The sequence below is a fragment of the Rhinoraja longicauda genome, chromosome 4 (assembly GCF_053455715.1).
Source record: "Rhinoraja longicauda isolate Sanriku21f chromosome 4, sRhiLon1.1, whole genome shotgun sequence".
NCBI lineage: Eukaryota > Metazoa > Chordata > Chondrichthyes > Rajiformes > Arhynchobatidae > Rhinoraja > Rhinoraja longicauda.
Window position 1 is genome coordinate 58,724,281 of NC_135956.1, and position 17,597 is coordinate 58,741,877.

The window sequence follows — 17,597 nt, forward strand, 5'->3', positions numbered from 1 at the left end:
TACCTGGTTAAGCAAAGCACAGGATGTGCATTCCAAAGGTCAGGTGTGCCCTGTCATGCCTCTATTTATTGTGTTTGATCAATGAGCAGAAATCAGAACAGTACCTCTTCCACTCACAGCACTAAAAGATCCCACTCGTTAAAATTTGGTTCCCTGTGCCGGCAGAACGACATAGATTTGGACTCCTAACTGCATATTTCATGTGTCAGCAAAACTCTCCTGTATTCAAATGTAGGAAAGAACTGCAGATGCTGGTTTAAATCGAAGGTAGACACAAAAAGCTGGTGTAACTCAGCGGGACAGGCAGCGTCTCTGGAGAGAAGGAATGGATGACATTTCGGGTCGAAGAAGGGCCTCGACCCGAAACAACACCCATTCCTTCTCTCCTGAGATGCTGCCTGTCCTGCTGAGTTACACCAGCTTTTTGTGTCCACCTCCTATTTATAATAGGTGACATTCCAACAATCTAAGAAAGCCCGTGTTGACACTTATCCAGAACTCTGTTCCAGCAAGCCATCTAATTACATTTAGATTAGTTTAGAGATGCAATGCAGAAACAGGCCCTTTGGCCCACCGAGTCTACGCTGACCAGTAATCCTCATACACTAACACTATCCTACACACACACACACACACACACACACACACACACACACACACACACACACACACACACACACACACACACACATTAGTGATATTTTTTTTACCAAAGCCAATTAACTCACGCATCTGTAAGTTTTTGGAGTGTGGGAAGAAAACGAAGCACCCAGGGAAAACCCACGCAAATCACAGGGAAAATGTGAGTGGTGCAATAGACTTGATGGGCCGAATGGCCTAATTATGGTCCTAGAACCTATGAATGTGGAAGCTTCATAAAGACAGCACCCGTAGTCAGGATCGAACCCGGGTCTCTGGCGCCGTGAGGTTGCGCCATTGTGCCACCCAAATATGCAATTGGCATGAACAGCGAACTCGATCGTTTCCAACAAGAGAGAATGTTACCACCGATCCTTGACATATAATGGCATAATCATCACCAAATCCCGCCCACCATCGTGGGACTCATTATTGACCAGAAGCTCAACTGGACCAGCCCCACAAAATATGATGGCTACGAGATCAGGTCATTTACCTCGTGAAAGCCCAAAGTCTTTCTACCATTTGCAAGGCATAAATCAGGAGAGTGATGGAATATTCGAACAAGCTCAGCAGCTTCTATGATAATACAGCCAACTTAGCTGGAGCCTGATCAACCACTAAACATTCATTCCCTCCACCACCAAGGCACAATATCTGCAGTATGTGCTATCTACAAAATGCACTGCATATTACTCTGACTGCATTTCCCAAATCAGGGAACTCCAACACCAAGCAGGGTAAGGGTAGTGGGTGCATAGGAAATACCACAATGCAGGTACTTTCCAAGTTGCAAATCATCCTGATGTTATAATCTACCTCTGGCCCTTCGGCGTCACTGGTTCTAAATTTAGGAAGACCCAACCCAACCGGACTGTGAGAGTATCTTCCCCAGATGGAATGGGGCTCACTTTTATCTTGCAGGATAACTGTTCCCGATGTTGGGGGAGTCCAGAACCAGGGGTCACAGTTTAAGAATAAGGGATAGGTCAGTTAGGACTGAGATGAGGAAAAACGTTTTCATCCAAAGAGTTGTGAATCTGTGGAATTCTCTGCCACAGAATTCATCGGATATACCGTGCATTCAGAAAGTATTCAGACCCCTTCACCTTTTCCACGTTTTTCTACGTTACAGCCTTATTTTTAAATGGATTAAATTCTTTTTTTTTAATCATCAATCTGCACACAATACCCCATAATAAAAAAGCAAAAACAGGTGTTTAGAAATTTTTGCAAAGTAATTAAAAAGAAATAATTGAAATATCACATTTATATATGTATCCAGACCCTTTACTCAGTACTTTGCTGAGGCACCTTTGGCAGCAATTACAGCTTCAAGTCTTCTTGGGTATGGTGCTACAAGCTTGGCACACCTGTATTTGGGTAATTTATTTCATTCTTCTCTGCAGATCCTCTCTGGCTCTGTCAGGTTAGATGGGGAGCGTTGATGCACAACTATTTTCAGGTCCCTCCATAGATGTTCAATCGGATTCAAGTCCAGGCTCTGGCTGGGCCACTCAAGGGGACTCACAGACTTGTCACAAAGCCACTCCTGCGTTGTCTTGGCTGTGTGCTTAGGGTCGTTGTCCTGTTGGAAGGTGACCTCTGCCCCAGTTTGAGGTCCAGAACACTCTGGAGCAGGTTTTCATCATGGATCTCTCTGTACTTTGCTCCGTTCATCTTTCCCTCGATCCTGACTAGTCTCCCAGTTCCTGTCGCTGAAAAACATCCCCACAGCATGATGCTGCTACCACCATGCTTCACCGTAGGTATGGTATTAGCCAGGTGATGAGTGGTGCCACTTGGCATTCAGGCCAAGGAATTCAATCTTGGTTTCATCAGACCAGAGAACCTTGTTTCTCATGTTCTGAGAGTCCTTTAGGTGCCTTTTGGAAAACTCCAAGTGGTCTGTCATGTGCCTTTTACTGAGGAGTGGCTTCCATCTGCCCACTCTACCATGATTGGTGGAGTGCTGCAGATGAACTTCACAGAGGAACTCTGGAGCTCTGTCAGAGTGACCATCGGGGTCTTGGTCACCTCCCTGACCAAGGCCCTTCTTCCCCGATTGTTCAGTTTGACCGGGTGGCCAGCTCTATGAAGAGTCCTGGTGGTTCCAAGGTTCTTCCATTTAAGATTGACAGAGGCCACTGTGCTCTTTGGGACCTGCAATGCTGCAGAAATTGTTTTATACCCTTCCCCAGATCTGTGAATCGACACAATCCTGTCTCGGAGGTCTACAGACAATTTCTTCATGGCTTGGTTTTTGCTGTAACATGCACTGACAACTGTGGGACCTTATATAGACAGCTGTGTGCCTTTCCAAATCATGTCCAATCAATTTAATTTACCACGGTTGGACTCCAATCAAGTTGTAGAAACATCTGAAGGATAATCAATGGAAACAGGATGAATTTCGAGTGTCACAGCAAAGGGTCTGAATATTTATGTAAATGTGATATTTCAGTTATTTATTTTTAATTATTTTGCAAAAATTTCTCAACACCTGTTTTCACATTTTTTTATTGTATTCAGGAGAGAGTTAGATATAACTCAGGACTAATGGAATTAAGGGATAAGGGGAGAAAGCAGGAATGGGTTACTGATTTTGGATGATCAGCCATGATCACATTGAATGGCAGTGCTGGCTCAAAGGGCCGAATGGCCTTCTCCTGCACCTATTTTCTATGTTTCTTCTCAAGAGCAATCAGGGATGGGTTATTATCATAGTTCAGATCGCAAAAGTGACCAAAAACTTATTATTCCACCCAGATTTTGCCCATTTTGCTCCGATGATGTATTGATGAAGAAGGGGTGTGAGGAGGTGAGTGGGGGTGTGGGGGGGTGGACAAACAGATTGTGAAAAATCTGCTGACAAATGAAGAGAAGGTGGTAAAAGTGGAAGGCGATAAAAATGGTTGAGATTAACTATAAATTATACACATGCTGTGACTTCACTTTTAATTAAAGGCAATAGCAGGCAAACTCCAGTAGTCAGTAAGTAGATTTTAAAATCTCAAGAGAAGCTGTAAATTATTAGTAAAGGTAATTAACAGACCAAATCCAGTGATTCACTTAACTAGATGATAGCCCCCTTCCAAATGTTCTTGCAACAGTTACATGCCTGCAAACTTCAATGGAGTGAGTGCACTCTGCTCAGTTACCATCCAGAATGAGCTAACATCTTACCATGTTGTTTGTTCCAAAAAATAGGTTAACATCACATTGAAATATAAAACAGCAAAAGTTTATTTGAGTTTACTAGCTCATGTGGTAAGATCTCACCGAGTGTTTCCACGACACATTGCTGAAGCAAACTATATCCTTTCACATTTACTTGTCAGTGTGAGAGAAAAACTTCACAGTGGTACACAAACCACTTCCTAAACTGTTGTCTATTTGCCAAAGTCCCGCTGATGTTTACTTACGTTCATTCTGTTTGGGTGAATCTCAGGGTTTGGATCATGCAGAGGATGAAATTAGTCTCTGTTTTCTTCTCAGGATTATGGATCCTTTGGAATCTTTCTTGGAATCCTACCAAGTTGCCCTCGGTAGTTGATTGTTAGTTTTTTGATCACTGCTGTTATTGGAATGGAATGGAATACTTTATTATCAGAGCGAAATTATTTGCTTGCATACCCAATGTATACAAATAGCGGCCAACTACGGCACTGGCAAAGTTACAAAGTACTCTGGCTCCTCCTTTGTTCTCCCTATCCATCCCCCCTCCCCCACAGCGGTCCCCCATGCCGAGTCTCCATTGTCCAATGTTCTTTCCCCTTTCACGGGTGTCCCCCCACGCTCTCATCGACCCACGAGGCTTCGCCACCGCCGTGAGGCTTCACCACCTCTGAGGCTCCATCGTCGCGAGGCTCCACCACCAGCCATGAGGTTCCACCGGCGAGGCTCCAACGCTGCCGAGGCCCCATCGGTGCCACTGAGGCTTCATCACTGCTGCCGCTTCACCACTGCTGAGGCTCACCGCTGTTGAAGCCCCATCGCCGTCACAGAAGCTTCATCGCTGTTGCCGCTTCACCACCGCTGAGGCTCACCGCTGCCATCGAGGCCCCATCGCCGCCACCGAGGCTTCATCGTTGCTGCCGCTTCACCACTGCTGAGGCTCACCGCTGTTGAAGCCCCATCGCCGCCACCGAGGCTTTATCGCTGCTGCCGCTTCACCACCGTCGAGGCTCACCGCTGCCATCGAGGCTCCATTCGGCCCAGGCAGGCTTCGCCGCCCGGCTGTTCCGCAGTCCCCCCCCCCCCTCCGGGAGGCCTGTGGGGACGAGTTGGGTCTACCGTGCAGGTTCCAGTCTGTGGCGCGGTTGTTCACCATATTGTGATTTTGGTTCTCCCTCAATGTTAGAAGTGGGAATTTTAGGATTCAGACAGATTAGTGAACGAACGGCAAATGTGTGCCTGTGGTTCATGATGTAGAGTGGAACTTGCAGGTGATAACATAACACTTGCTCTAATTTTTGTGGTGAGAAACTACAGGGAAGGACAATACTGTTGAAAGAGATTTACTAAAGTGCATCCCTTACATTGTTCTTCCTGTGCATGCAGTTTATTGATTATTGGGAGAGCTGTTAAATTAAATCTCAGGGCCACCAATAAAGTTAATTGCCTTATGATTTGAGTCAAGGTTCTGTTGCACCCATCCAGATGTGCAAGAATTATTTCATCAGCCGCCTGATTTGAAATTTGTGAACATGGATGCTCAAGCGATCTGAAGATAAGCAGTTCAGTGCCTTCAGTCTCGCTTCCTGCAACCATGTTGATAAAATGGATGGCTTAGTTTGGCTTCTAATCAATGATGATTTTTAAAATGCTTAGCTTTAGTTTTATTATTGTACCATATACCGAGCTACCATGAAAAGCATTATTTTGCATGCTATCCAAACAGATCAGATATACCATACATAGATATAATCAGTTAAAACACCAGCAAAACAGATACAACAAAGAGAATGATACAAAGTGGAGAATATAGTTCTCAGCATTGTAGCACATTGTAGCATATTAGTTCCTTAGACAAAGTCCAATGTCCTCAATCAGACAGTCATAAGGAATAGTAGAATTAGGCCATTCGGCCCATCAAGTTTACCCTGCCATTCAATCATGGCTGATCCGTCTCTCCCTCCTAACCCCATTCTCCTGCCTTCTCCCCATAACCTCGGACACTTGTACTAATCAAAAATCTATCTCTGCCTTAAAAATATCCACTGACTTTGCCTCCACAGCCTTCTGTGGCAAAGAACTCCACAGATTCACCACCCTCTGACCAAAGAAATGTCTCCTCATCTCCGTCCTAAAAGAACTAAGGCTATGACCTCTAGTTCTAGACTCTCCCACTAATGGAAACATCCTCTCCACATCCACTCTATCCAAGCCTTTCACTATTTCACAGAAGACTGAGGGGGGATCTTATAGAAACATATAAAATTCTTAAGGGGTTGGAGAGGCTAGATGCGGGAAAATTGTTCCCGATGTTGGGGGAGTCCAGAACCAGGGGTCACAGCTTAAGGATAAGGGGGAAGTCTTTTAGGACCGAGATGAGAAAACATTTCTTCACACAGAGAGTGGTGAGTCTGTGGAATTCTCTGCCACAGAAGGTAGTTGAGGCCAGTTCATTGGCTATATTTAAGAGGGAGTTAGATGTGGCCCTTTTTGCTAAAGGGATCAGGGGGTATGGCGAGAAGGCAGGTACAGGCTACTGAGCTGAATGATCAGCCATGATCATATTGAATGGCGGTGCAGGCTCGAAGGGCCGAATGGCCTACTCCTGCACCTATTTTCTATGTTTCTATGTTTCTATTCTGTATGTTTCAATGAAGTTCCCCCCTCATTCTTCTAAACTCCAGCAAGTACAGGCCCAGTGCCAACAAACGCACATCATTGGTTAACCTACTCATTCCTGATATCATTCTTGTAAACCTCCTCTGGACCCTCTCCAGAGCCAGTACATCCCTCCTCAGATATTGTGCCCAAAATTGCTCACAATCTTTTGAGAATTGAAGAGTACCCTAGCTTCTGGAAGGACTGTTCAGAATCCTGATAACGGACGGGAAGAAGCTGTTCCTTAGTCTGACGGTGCCGCTTTCAAGCTTGTGAACCTTCTGGTAGCAATGTCTGAGGGGCAAGCTGGGCTACCTCCTATTAGAGATGGCCAGTATCTAGTATATGCATGGTAGACATGGTAGTACATGCATGGAATTAATATTATGACTATTTATCGGCACAATGCTGAGATGTTACCACATGGCAATTGTAGTTTAATTTTGCCCATTTCATCATCAGAAGAAATACATAATTGTCCATTTCCTTGCCATTGTTGAGAGAAGGTAGCCAATTTTATGATTGAAGTTAGTTTGAGAATGATTTTGCTAGGAACTGCCAAAGTGATGATCTAAGCTGTATTGAACACAGTGGAAGATGTGAAATTTGAGAGAGTATTGCATTTTTCTGTGCCTTCATGCTGATCTTTGACAAATACAAACTATCCATTGCTCCTGTAGTCCTTGAAGGGCTTTCCCCACAGGCTTCAATTATTACAGGCCTTGTTCATACTGTGTGCAATTTAATACTTTTATGTACCAAGCTGTTAGACTCGAATTAATATGAAATATTTATTATATTAATATTGACGGAGATTGAGACATTTTAGCTCAACCATCGTAATGCCTTTTGGGCACATGTTGAATTAACAAAAACATGTGTACAAACCAATGTTACGATTTTGACATTCTGAATGGTTACATATCAATTACAAGTAAATTCGCTAACTTGATGTCCATCCTGCATCATATCAATAACTTGCAACCAATTCAGGCAGAGTAGTGAGTGATGAAAGGCCAGCAAGGAGCAGGCAATGCAGTTTCAGTTCAGCAGCTTAATAAGACTCAAACTGTTGGACACATTGGAGGAAGTGAATAGGTAACAAAAGAAGCTGGAGAAGTCTTGGGCTAATATCAAAACATCAAGCTGATATGGCTTATTTGGTCTCTTTCACTACCCACACTGTCATCCCACGGTCTAATCAACAATTTATAGAAACTCTAGGCCATGTTAAGGCTTTACATTTATGATTTAATCTCTAGCATTCCTTCGAAGATGTTCTTTTGGCTGAAAATGTTCTTTGGTGTTTGATTTCCAGGCATGTCTGAAGCAACATCGTTTTTGTCTTTCAGCTGCAATCCAGTCCGAGTGAGGAGATGACACTAATTACGATAACGCTTCCTCGGAGCGCGTACTGGCATCACATCACCAGGCAGAACAGTGTCAGCGAACTGTATAGCTTACAAGGCAAGTGAATCGGGGGCATTGATTTCCACATGTTAAAATTAATAAATGTGTGTCCCCTTTGAACCAATCACTGCTGAGAGAGCGGTGAACACTGTGGAAGATATGACATTTAAGGTAGTATTGAAGCATTTCCATATGCTTGGACTTGTGGAGATCTGGGAAGAAACTGTCCTTGAAGCTTCTGTACCTCTTGCCTGATGGGAGAGGGAAGCAGAGGGAGTGACCAGGGTGAGACTGGTTCTTGATTTATGCTGGTGGCCTTGACGAGGCAGCGTGAAATGCAGATGGAGTCAATGGAAGGGAGGGTCCTTTGTGCGATGGTCTGGTCAAAGTCCACAACTCTCTGCAATGTCTTGGATGGAGCTGTTCCCAAACCAACCTATGATACAACCTGATAAAATCCTTTCTACGGCGCAGTGGCACAATCAGCTCAGTGCAAATTTCAATGGTTCCAAATATCTTTTGAATTAACAAAGTTATCCAACAAGCAGGTTTCCAGATCTCTGGATGTGTTTAGTTCAGTTTAGGGATACCACGCGGAAACAGGCTCACTGAGTCCGCGCCAGCCAGCGATCGCCCCATACATTAGCACAATCCTAACACTAGGCACAATTTACCATTTTTACCGAAGCTAATTAACCTACAAACCTGTACGTCTTTGGAGTTTGGGAGGAAACCAGAGCATCTGGAGAAATGAACATACAAACTCCACACAGACAGCACCTGTGGTCAGGATTGAATGCGGGTCACTGACGTTGTGTGGCAACAATTCTACCACTGCACCACCCTGCCGCCCTCTGTGTAATCTCTGCTCTTTCGAGAAATGTAAATTTGGTGGTTAAGTCTCCATTCTGCCATCAGAACCCATTACAGGTCACTAATGCTGTGCATGCCCCAGTGAGCTCCCATCCAATTTCATATATTAAAATCCTGCAGGATGGATGTAATGGTGCCCATCATTAGATTAGAGTGACTGCTGAAACCTGCTGCCATCTTCATTCTGTTTCACCTCGGCCTCCATCCTATTTTCCTATGACAGACCTAAAGAAAGTGAACATAAAGGGCACATGTTCCACTTGGGTATTTTCTGTCACGGGGATATAAAGTGGAAAAGTGTTCACCTACAGTCATGGGACTAGATCTAATGGCAATCACTGGGCGGAGATGTGCTGGTATTTCAAAGGAGAAATTAACATTCTGCCTCAGTGAGAACACATTGGTTGGCATTAAATTCTAGGTCTGATTCCTTATCAGATGGTTCTTGCATGAAGCAGCGATTTACAGATGGTCTGAGATTTCCATTTGTTAGAAAGAACGAGCGCTTGGTGTCCCAAAGCATGTATTTATAAGCGTGTCTGTGCTTATGATCTTCGGAATAATTTGAGAAGCAAGCCCCCATGAATAGCCAAGTGGTAATAACTGAGTGTCTTCTTTTGTGATGTTGGTTTAGGGAAAAACACAAGAATGGTGTGCACACAGCATGAGTGACCTGCAACGGGTTCTGATGGCAGAACAGGGACTAAACACCAACATTACATCTTTCAAAAGAGTGGAGATCACACATCCAGAGATGTGGAGACCTGCTTGTAGGATGACTTTATCAATTCAATAGATTGTCGGAACAATTGAACACTAATAAGAGCTCTCTGGGTCATTTTCAAGTTGTGAAATGTGTGCCTTTGAGGAATTTGGAGCCTAATTTATCACTCATTTATGCGACAGAACTTCCTTCAGCTTAAATCTTGCATTGAAATCTCTAGACTGGGATTTGAACCAACAGCAACCTGATTCAGAACTATGAGCACCGAGAGTCTGTGTGTCTGCAATTAATGAGATAAAGCTCCCTGTGCTGTGCATCATGTAACTAAAGCATCCGAGTCAGTAATCAACATGTTTAAGATCATGGTTTTGTGTAAATGTGAGAATAAAATCTCAGGAAATGTTCAATTAAAGTTGAGCACTCTATAGCATAGTTTGTCACAGCATAGAAGAAAGCCATTCAGCCCATCAAATCTGTGCCAGCTCCTGGTAGAATAATCCCATTGGTTCCATTCCATCACTCATCACCCTTGACCCTGAATATTTTCTATGTCAAGTATTTTTTTAAGCAATTGAATGCTTCTGTTTCCACCACCCTTCCAGGCAGTATCAACATTTAGACATCCAGATCAGAATTTAATTGAAAAAAAAGCCCTCACATCACCCTTTGATTCCCCCCACCCCCCCCCCCCCCCCAATTTTAAGTTTATTTCCTGGTCTTTGTTTAATGAATCCCCCCCCCCAATCCCTCCATCTAAACCAGCTGTGGCCTTGAACACCATGACCAAATATCTCACTCAAAGGAGAGCAATCCTGCCTTTTTCAGTCTAAATTTGTAGCTGGAATTCCCCACTTTTGAAACCATTCCAGTAAATCTTTTCTGCTTACTCTCTCAGGAGATGAAGTCCCTCCTAAAGTTTTATAAGTAGAATGTAATATAATGCTCCTGCTGTGACCAAAAAATTATGCATCACATACTCAACGAAACTAACCTACTTTTGTATTCTGTTTGTGCAAATGAGTCCTAACACCCTTACCTCAGGTACAAGACCATCTCTTCCCATCAGACATCAGGTGTATATCTTCCCTGATTTCTTTCAGTTGATGTATGTTATTTCATACTTCTCTGCATTAAGTAGTATTTAGCTACTCAATCAGCTGATTTATCTTGCAGTCTATTACTATCTTGACCTCCCTCCTGCTTTCCAAATTGCCACAGAACCTAAACAAATCTCGATAGTCTATCACCTCAAAAGAGTTGAGGTTTTAAGTGTGCCTTCTTCTTAAAATGCAATCACCTCTGTACAAATTTGCCAGGTTGATGTGGCATAAAACTCGTGTGCTGCCCCTGGCAGATGTGTTGACATGAATACTCATCAAATAGTTAGTGTGGATTAAATGAATTGTGAGAGGAAATATATTAAGGATATGAGACCCGCTGAGTTACTCCTGCGCTTTGTGTCTATCTTTGGTTTAAACCAGCATCTGCAGTTCTTTCCGGTTTCTGTTTCTAGTGATGGTGGTTGGGGCTGGAACCTGGTGCCATCCCTCCTTTCTGAATAGTGTTACGGCAACTGGTGCATCAATCTGAGCAGCCAGATAGGACCTCAGTTTGATGTCTGTTGTCAAAGACAGCGCCTCAGATATTCTAGTAATCCTTCAACACTGCACTGCAGTTATATGAGGTTTAGTATCATCTGCAAATTTGCTAGTGGTACTTTTAATCCCTTCGTCTAAGTCATTAATGTATATCGTAAATAGCTGGGGTCCCAGCACCGAACCTTGCGGTACCCCACTGGTCACTGCCTGCCATTCCGAAAGGGACCCATTTATCCCCACTCTTTGCTTTCTGTCTGTCAACCAATTTTCTATCCATGTCAGTACCCTACCCCCAATACCATGTGCCCTAATTTTGCCCACTAATCTCCTATGTGGGACCTTGTCGAAGGCTTTCTGAAAGTCGAGGTACACCACATCCACTGACTCTCCCTTGTCAATTTTCCTAGTTACATCCTCAAAAAATTCCAGTAGATTTGTCAAGCATGATTTCCCCTTCGTAAATCCATGCTGACTCGGAATGATCCCGTTACTGCTATCCAAATGCTCAGCAATTTCGTCTTTTATAATTGACTCCAGCATCTTCCCCACCACTGATGTCAGACTAACTGGTCTATAATTACCCGTTTTCTCTCTCCCTCCTTTCTTAAAAAGTGGGATAACATTTGCTATCCTCCAATCCACAGGAACTGATCCTGAATCTATAGAACATTGAAAAATGATCTCCAATGCTTCCACTATTTCTAGAGCCACCTCCTTAAGTACTCTGGGATGCAGACCATCAGGCCCTGGGGATTTATCAGCCTTCAGTCCCATCAGTCATTCCTGTGCAACAAGGAGTTAGTAAATTGGATGATGTTGCTGTCAACACTAGCTCAAGCACCAGCTATAACCAGTGGGAGGTCACATATAATCAACAACATGTTGTTCCTCATAGGAGCAAAGGAATAGTTGGACAGATAAAATGGTGTAGTTTCATCTAACCCAATAAAATAGAGATGTAGATTAATAATGTAATTAAAATGCAAAGGAACACTCAAGCTAATTTTTAGAAACATAGAATTGGGAAGTGGACGGGTTTAGCAAACCTTATAAAAGATCTTACTTCCACCACATTTGAAATGCTGCACAAGATTATGAATATATTCTAAAAATCATATAAAAGAAATGTTAAAGACAGCAAGGAAAAAGAAGATTACATAGAATGGAAGCTTTTCGATTTGTGGAAAGGTTTTATTGGATAGTTGTTGGGAAGATGGGCAGAAATTTGTCCTCAGTTTAATGCAGCAGCCATGAGACATAAATGATGATTGGATGCTGTCCGCAGCTTTATGAAACTTGGTTCCAGTGACTGCACTGGAACTTTCAGAATCAAGGTACAACGTTATTCCATGAGGTAGAGGGCACGTTTCAGCAGTTTGGGGACCAAGAATAGGGCCCACACCAAAAAATCTAAAAAAAGCAATTTGGAACCTTCTATCCTCAAAGGTGCTTAGAAATTAGAACTCACAATCAAGCTGAGTACTTGACAAAACGCTTTTCACTCCACCACGGTACACGTGACAATAAACTAGACTAACTAAACAGCAAAGATGGATTTAAGGAAAAACTAGTCCAAAGAAGGTGAAAGAGTCTTGACAACAGAGTTAGAAGTCAGCTCAAGGAGATCAAGATCAGTGGCATTGATCAATTGACATAGTCCGGCGCGGCCTGTTCCAGGCCACGGGATTTTCTCTGCCTGGCGGGGGCTTCAATGTCGGGAGCACCGACCGCCCCGACGTGGCAACTTCAACAGCCTGACCGCGGGAGAAGACTGCAGGGGAAGAGAAAAGACATTCTGGCCTTCCATCACAGTGAGGAGGTGACTGGAGGAGACTCACGGTGATGGATGTTACTTTTTTTGTGTTTTGTGTTGGTTTGTGATTGTGTGTGTTATTGCTTATTTTCATTGCTCTTATTGTTGGACTGTGGGTAACGGAATTTCGTCCAAAAGACTTGTTTTTTTGGATGACAATAAAGGTTATTCTGATTCTGATTCTGATAACCTGTAACTGTGCTGGACATTCGAACCACTTAAACATATTCCTGTCTGAAGAAGGGTCTCGACCCGAAAAGGTCACCCATTCCTTCTCTCCCGCGATGCTGCCTGACCTGCTGAGTTACTCCAGCATTTTGTGAATAAACATATTCCTGCACAATTTCACCAATCACATTTCCTGAAGATTTGAATGTCCCTTTTAATCTCAAGATAAGGCAGGATTTCAAAGATAAATATATATCATTGCTAACTGGGGGCTATATTGATTTTCAATGATGGCATAAGGATAACAGTAAAAGGCCTTGACCACAAATAAACATTTCAACTGATTGCTGTTTCCATAATATTAATTTGAAATGAAATTCTGGAGAGATGTTTAACTTGTGACTAAGTCAATATCATCATTTTACCTTGGCATTCAAGGTCGAAATTATTTGAATGTTAATCTAGTTTAGTTTTAGTTTAGAGATACAGGGCGAAAACAGGCCCTTCGGCCCACTGGGTTTGCACCGACCAGCTATCCCTGCACATTAACACTATCCTGCTCACACTAGGGACAATTTTTACATTTACCATGCCAATTTACCTACATTTATCTACCTGTACGTCTTTGGAGTGTGGGAGGAAACCAAAGATCTCCCCAGGTCAAGGGGAGAACGTACAAACTCCGTACAGACAGCACCGGTAGCTGGGATCGAACCCGGGCCTCCGGCGCAGCAACTCTACTGCTGCACCACTGTGCCGCTGCCTGAGCAGCAAAATTCCAGAAGAGATGAATTGTGGATGGAAATTCAATTAGTGCCAATGCTCTAACCATAACTTGAGTAGCCAATGACTTTGTCCCCAGCCCATCTGTTTTGGAGCAGCCTGAGTTGCCTACAAATTCCTTGGTGCCTCCAAAGATGGTTTAATGGCTAATGTTTTGGTTGAGAGTCTGCCCTTGGAAATTCAGTAGCATCCATGTTCTAAAGCGTGGGCATAATTTAATTAACTTTACTTTGGAAATGACCTATCCTTTGTACAAAGCACCAGTGAAGAACAAATAAGTCTGGAGTCAGGTGGGGATGGTTGGACTGGAGAGAAATCTGACAGTGGGTTGGTGATTGAAAGGAGGAAAGGACAGAGGGTCATATGCAGGGGATTATTGGAACCTGCTGTCACTGATCAGAGCTGTGCAAAGCAGTGAAGGTTGGGTGTTGGTGAGTCAATGATTGCAGGTAGTAAGTGGATGGGTGCAGGAGGTTCATGCACACCAGTTGATTGGTGCTTGGCTAGTGTCAGGTCGGGAGACCAACAACAGCATGGGTGGTTGAATTATGTATGAAACATAGAAACATAGAAAATAGGTGCAGGAGTAGGCCATTCGGCCCTTCGAGCCTGCACCGCCATTCAATATGATCATGGCTGATCAACCTGGGGGAAATTACTTATTTACAGATGAAGAGAAAGCCAGCTGATTGAAAGAGTGCAGGAATTGGCGACGTCAGACTAGAGATATGAGTTGGAGGTGGGGACACCTTCCATCATTCCCAATTGTGGAGGGAGGGGGTGAAGAGAGAACCAGTGAGTAACTGAATTCTCACCAAATTAGAGCGCCTTTCCTGTCTAGAGCTCGCTCAGGGAATGCCCCCTCGAAACTGTGCAAGCCAGTTCATGCGATCAAAATTTGGACAGATTGTAAGCAGCCACCAATAGACACAAATTAGGTGAACGGGGCCCAATTACTTATTGGTAATGTTCTAAGCTTGCATGTCATGAAGCATGTTATTAGTACATGGTCATCCAATGCAAAAATAGATACATTTGCTTAAATGACTGGCGGCATTTCGGGAATGCCAAGACTCAGCCATGAAAATGTTGCAATTGCATTGTAATCATCAACATCCATTTCTAGTACATATAAAACATAGCACAAAAAGTAAGGAAATTTGTGTTTGGTAGATTATTTCTTTGTTGTAACAATGCTTCTTGGCAATAAATCTTATACCGTTGGAAAGCCTGTTTATTTCCCTTTTGAATGGTGCCACATTTGTAAGGAACATGCATTTGTGGGATGAGCAGCAGAGCTGAGTATATGGGTTGCGCCCATGAAAAATTTGCCAAATCTTCTCTGCCAATGCCAAACAGCTTATTCTGCTGTTGCTATTGACTCTTGTTTTGAGCTTCTGGTACCCCCAGGTGCTGACAATCAGGTGCCTGATTGGCACCTGATTGGCAGCATCTGTGAGCATGGGCCCTGCTACAGTGGTCAGTAGGTGTCTGCTCCAAGAATCGGCATGCCACGTTTGACTGATCTGGATAGGGCCCGTGCGATAGGGCAACTTCAAGCTGGTGTTCCGCAAAACCAAGTTGCGGCATTATTTGGAGTGAGCCCTAGTACCATCTCCAAAGTGAAGGCCAAGTTCCATATAACGGGGGATGTCAGAGACAGGCCGCGAAGTGGGCGTCCCAAGAAGACGACACCGAAAGAAGACCATTTCCTCACCCTGTCAGCACTTAGGAACCGTAGGCAGAAAGGAAAGCTCTACAGCGGGTAGTCCATAGAGCTCAGAGGACCATCGGAACACAGCTACCAGACTTGGAGGGCATCTACAACACACGATGCCTCAGAAAAGCCACCAGCATCCACAAAGACTCTTCACACCCCTGCAACAGTCTGTTCGAACTCCTTCCATCGGGAAGACGATACAAGGCCTTCTATGCCCGCACCTCCAGACTCAGGAACAGCTTCATCCCCAGGGCCAAAGCTGCTATGAACCGGTCCTGCTGAGCCGGATGGCCACAACGCATAGATCAACTTGCACTTTACCCTGTCCAAAACTGTTACAACTGTTCGTTTCGTTGGGTTGCTGCTGTCTAAATTACCTAAATTATTGCATCGTATGGGAGGCGCATTCCCAATCTCGTTGTACCCCTGGGTACAATGACAATAAAGATATATTGTATTGTATTGTATTGTATTGTGTCTTCTACAGATTTGCAGTCAAGGTTTGCAGGACGATATGGCCGACGGCTCTCTGCCCAGACAAATCGGAACAGACTGCACGCAGTCGATCTCCGGTCTCATAGGGCTGCCAGGAGGCCTGCCATGACTGCCCTTCACCGTCAGGCACATTTGCGCTGGTGTCGGCAACACGTGCACTGGAACCTGAACATGTGGAGGAACGTTATGTTCAGCGATGAGTCCAGATTCTGCCTACGGCAGTTGGATCATAGGGTCAAAGTGTGGAGAAGACGCGGAGAACGCTTTCCTAATTGCTGCACCGATAGAGTAACATCTTTTGTTGGAGGCAGTGTGATGGTGTGGGGCGGCATCTCCCTCACTGGAAAAACGAGGCTTGTCATCATTGGAGGCAATCTCAATGCAGAGAGATATCGAGATGAGATTCTGCAACCAGTGGCAATCCCATATCTCCACAGTCTGGGACCGAACTCTATCCTCCAAGATGACAATGCTCGCCCCCACAGAGCAGGGTTTCTCAGAGACTACCTCCAGAATTTGGGAGTGGAGAGGATGGAATGGCCTGCCAGCAGTCCTGACCTCAACCCCATTGAACACTTGTGGGATCAGCTTGGGCGTGCTGTTCGTGCCAGAGTGACCAACACAACCACGTTGGCTGACTTGCGACAACTGCTGGTTAAAGAATGGGATGCCATCCCACAACAGTGTGCGACCAGGCTGGTGACCAGCATGAGGAGGAGGTGCCAGGCTGTTGTGGCTGTGTATGGTTCTTCCACACGCTACTGAGGCTCCTGTTTATTAAATGAATAAATTGTTAAATTGCCAATATGTCTTGTTTCTTCAGACTTCAATCATCCAATCCACCAAACAACACCGAACAACAGTCAATGGCAGAATAAGCTGTTTGGCATTGGCAGAGAAGATTTGGCAGATTTTTCATGGGCGCAACCCACATACTCAGCTCTGCTGCTCATCCCACAAATGCATGTTCCTTACAAATGTGGCTCCATTTAAAAGGGAAATAAACAGGCTTTCCAACGGTATAAGATTTATTGCCAAGAAACATTGTTACAACAAAGAAATAATTTACCAAACACAAATTTCCTTACTTTTTGTGCTATGTTTAGCTCTGAAGAAGCCAGTGATATAGATGAATTTTAACGTACTGTTAAATGCAGGAATAACATTACCAGGAGGTTCAAGTCATCCAGTGTGAATTTGAATTTGCCCAAAGAGTTTAAACTGTTTATTGCATCCAACACAAGTACGAGTATCACAACAGAATTGTAAAATAGTCTCAACCGATGTTTAATCTGATAATGATCACATTTTAATTAGTATGGAAGTCTGGAGAAGAAATTAGTGCTCTAGAAGCATTCTTGGATAATAAACAAGAAAGGAACAAGTTGTAAAACATAGTTTATCATTTGTCTGTAATTCCCAGTACATCAAGAAATTCTGCCCACAATGATGTGCAAAGAATAAACATGCGACCTGATAATTGCTGAGCTCCAGGACACAAGAAAGGACACAGGAGTGACTCAATCATGAATTCCCATC

At 43.9% G+C, this 17,597-nt stretch overlaps 2 protein-coding genes across 2 annotated transcripts in view; one reads left to right on the forward strand and one right to left on the reverse strand.

Moving 5' to 3' along the window:
• Positions 1–17,597, forward strand: part of dok6 (docking protein 6) — a 328,109-nt gene that overhangs the window by 291,634 nt on the left and 18,878 nt on the right. The window contains exon 7 of the mRNA XM_078397809.1: positions 7,827–7,941. Within this exon, the coding sequence (XP_078253935.1) occupies positions 7,827–7,941 (115 nt within the window). The remainder of the gene's footprint in view (positions 1–7,826; positions 7,942–17,597) is intronic.
• The window catches only part of cd226 (CD226 molecule), a 122,972-nt gene that overhangs the window by 14,654 nt on the left and 90,721 nt on the right, over positions 1–17,597 (reverse strand). The gene's annotated exons all lie outside the window — the stretch shown is intronic.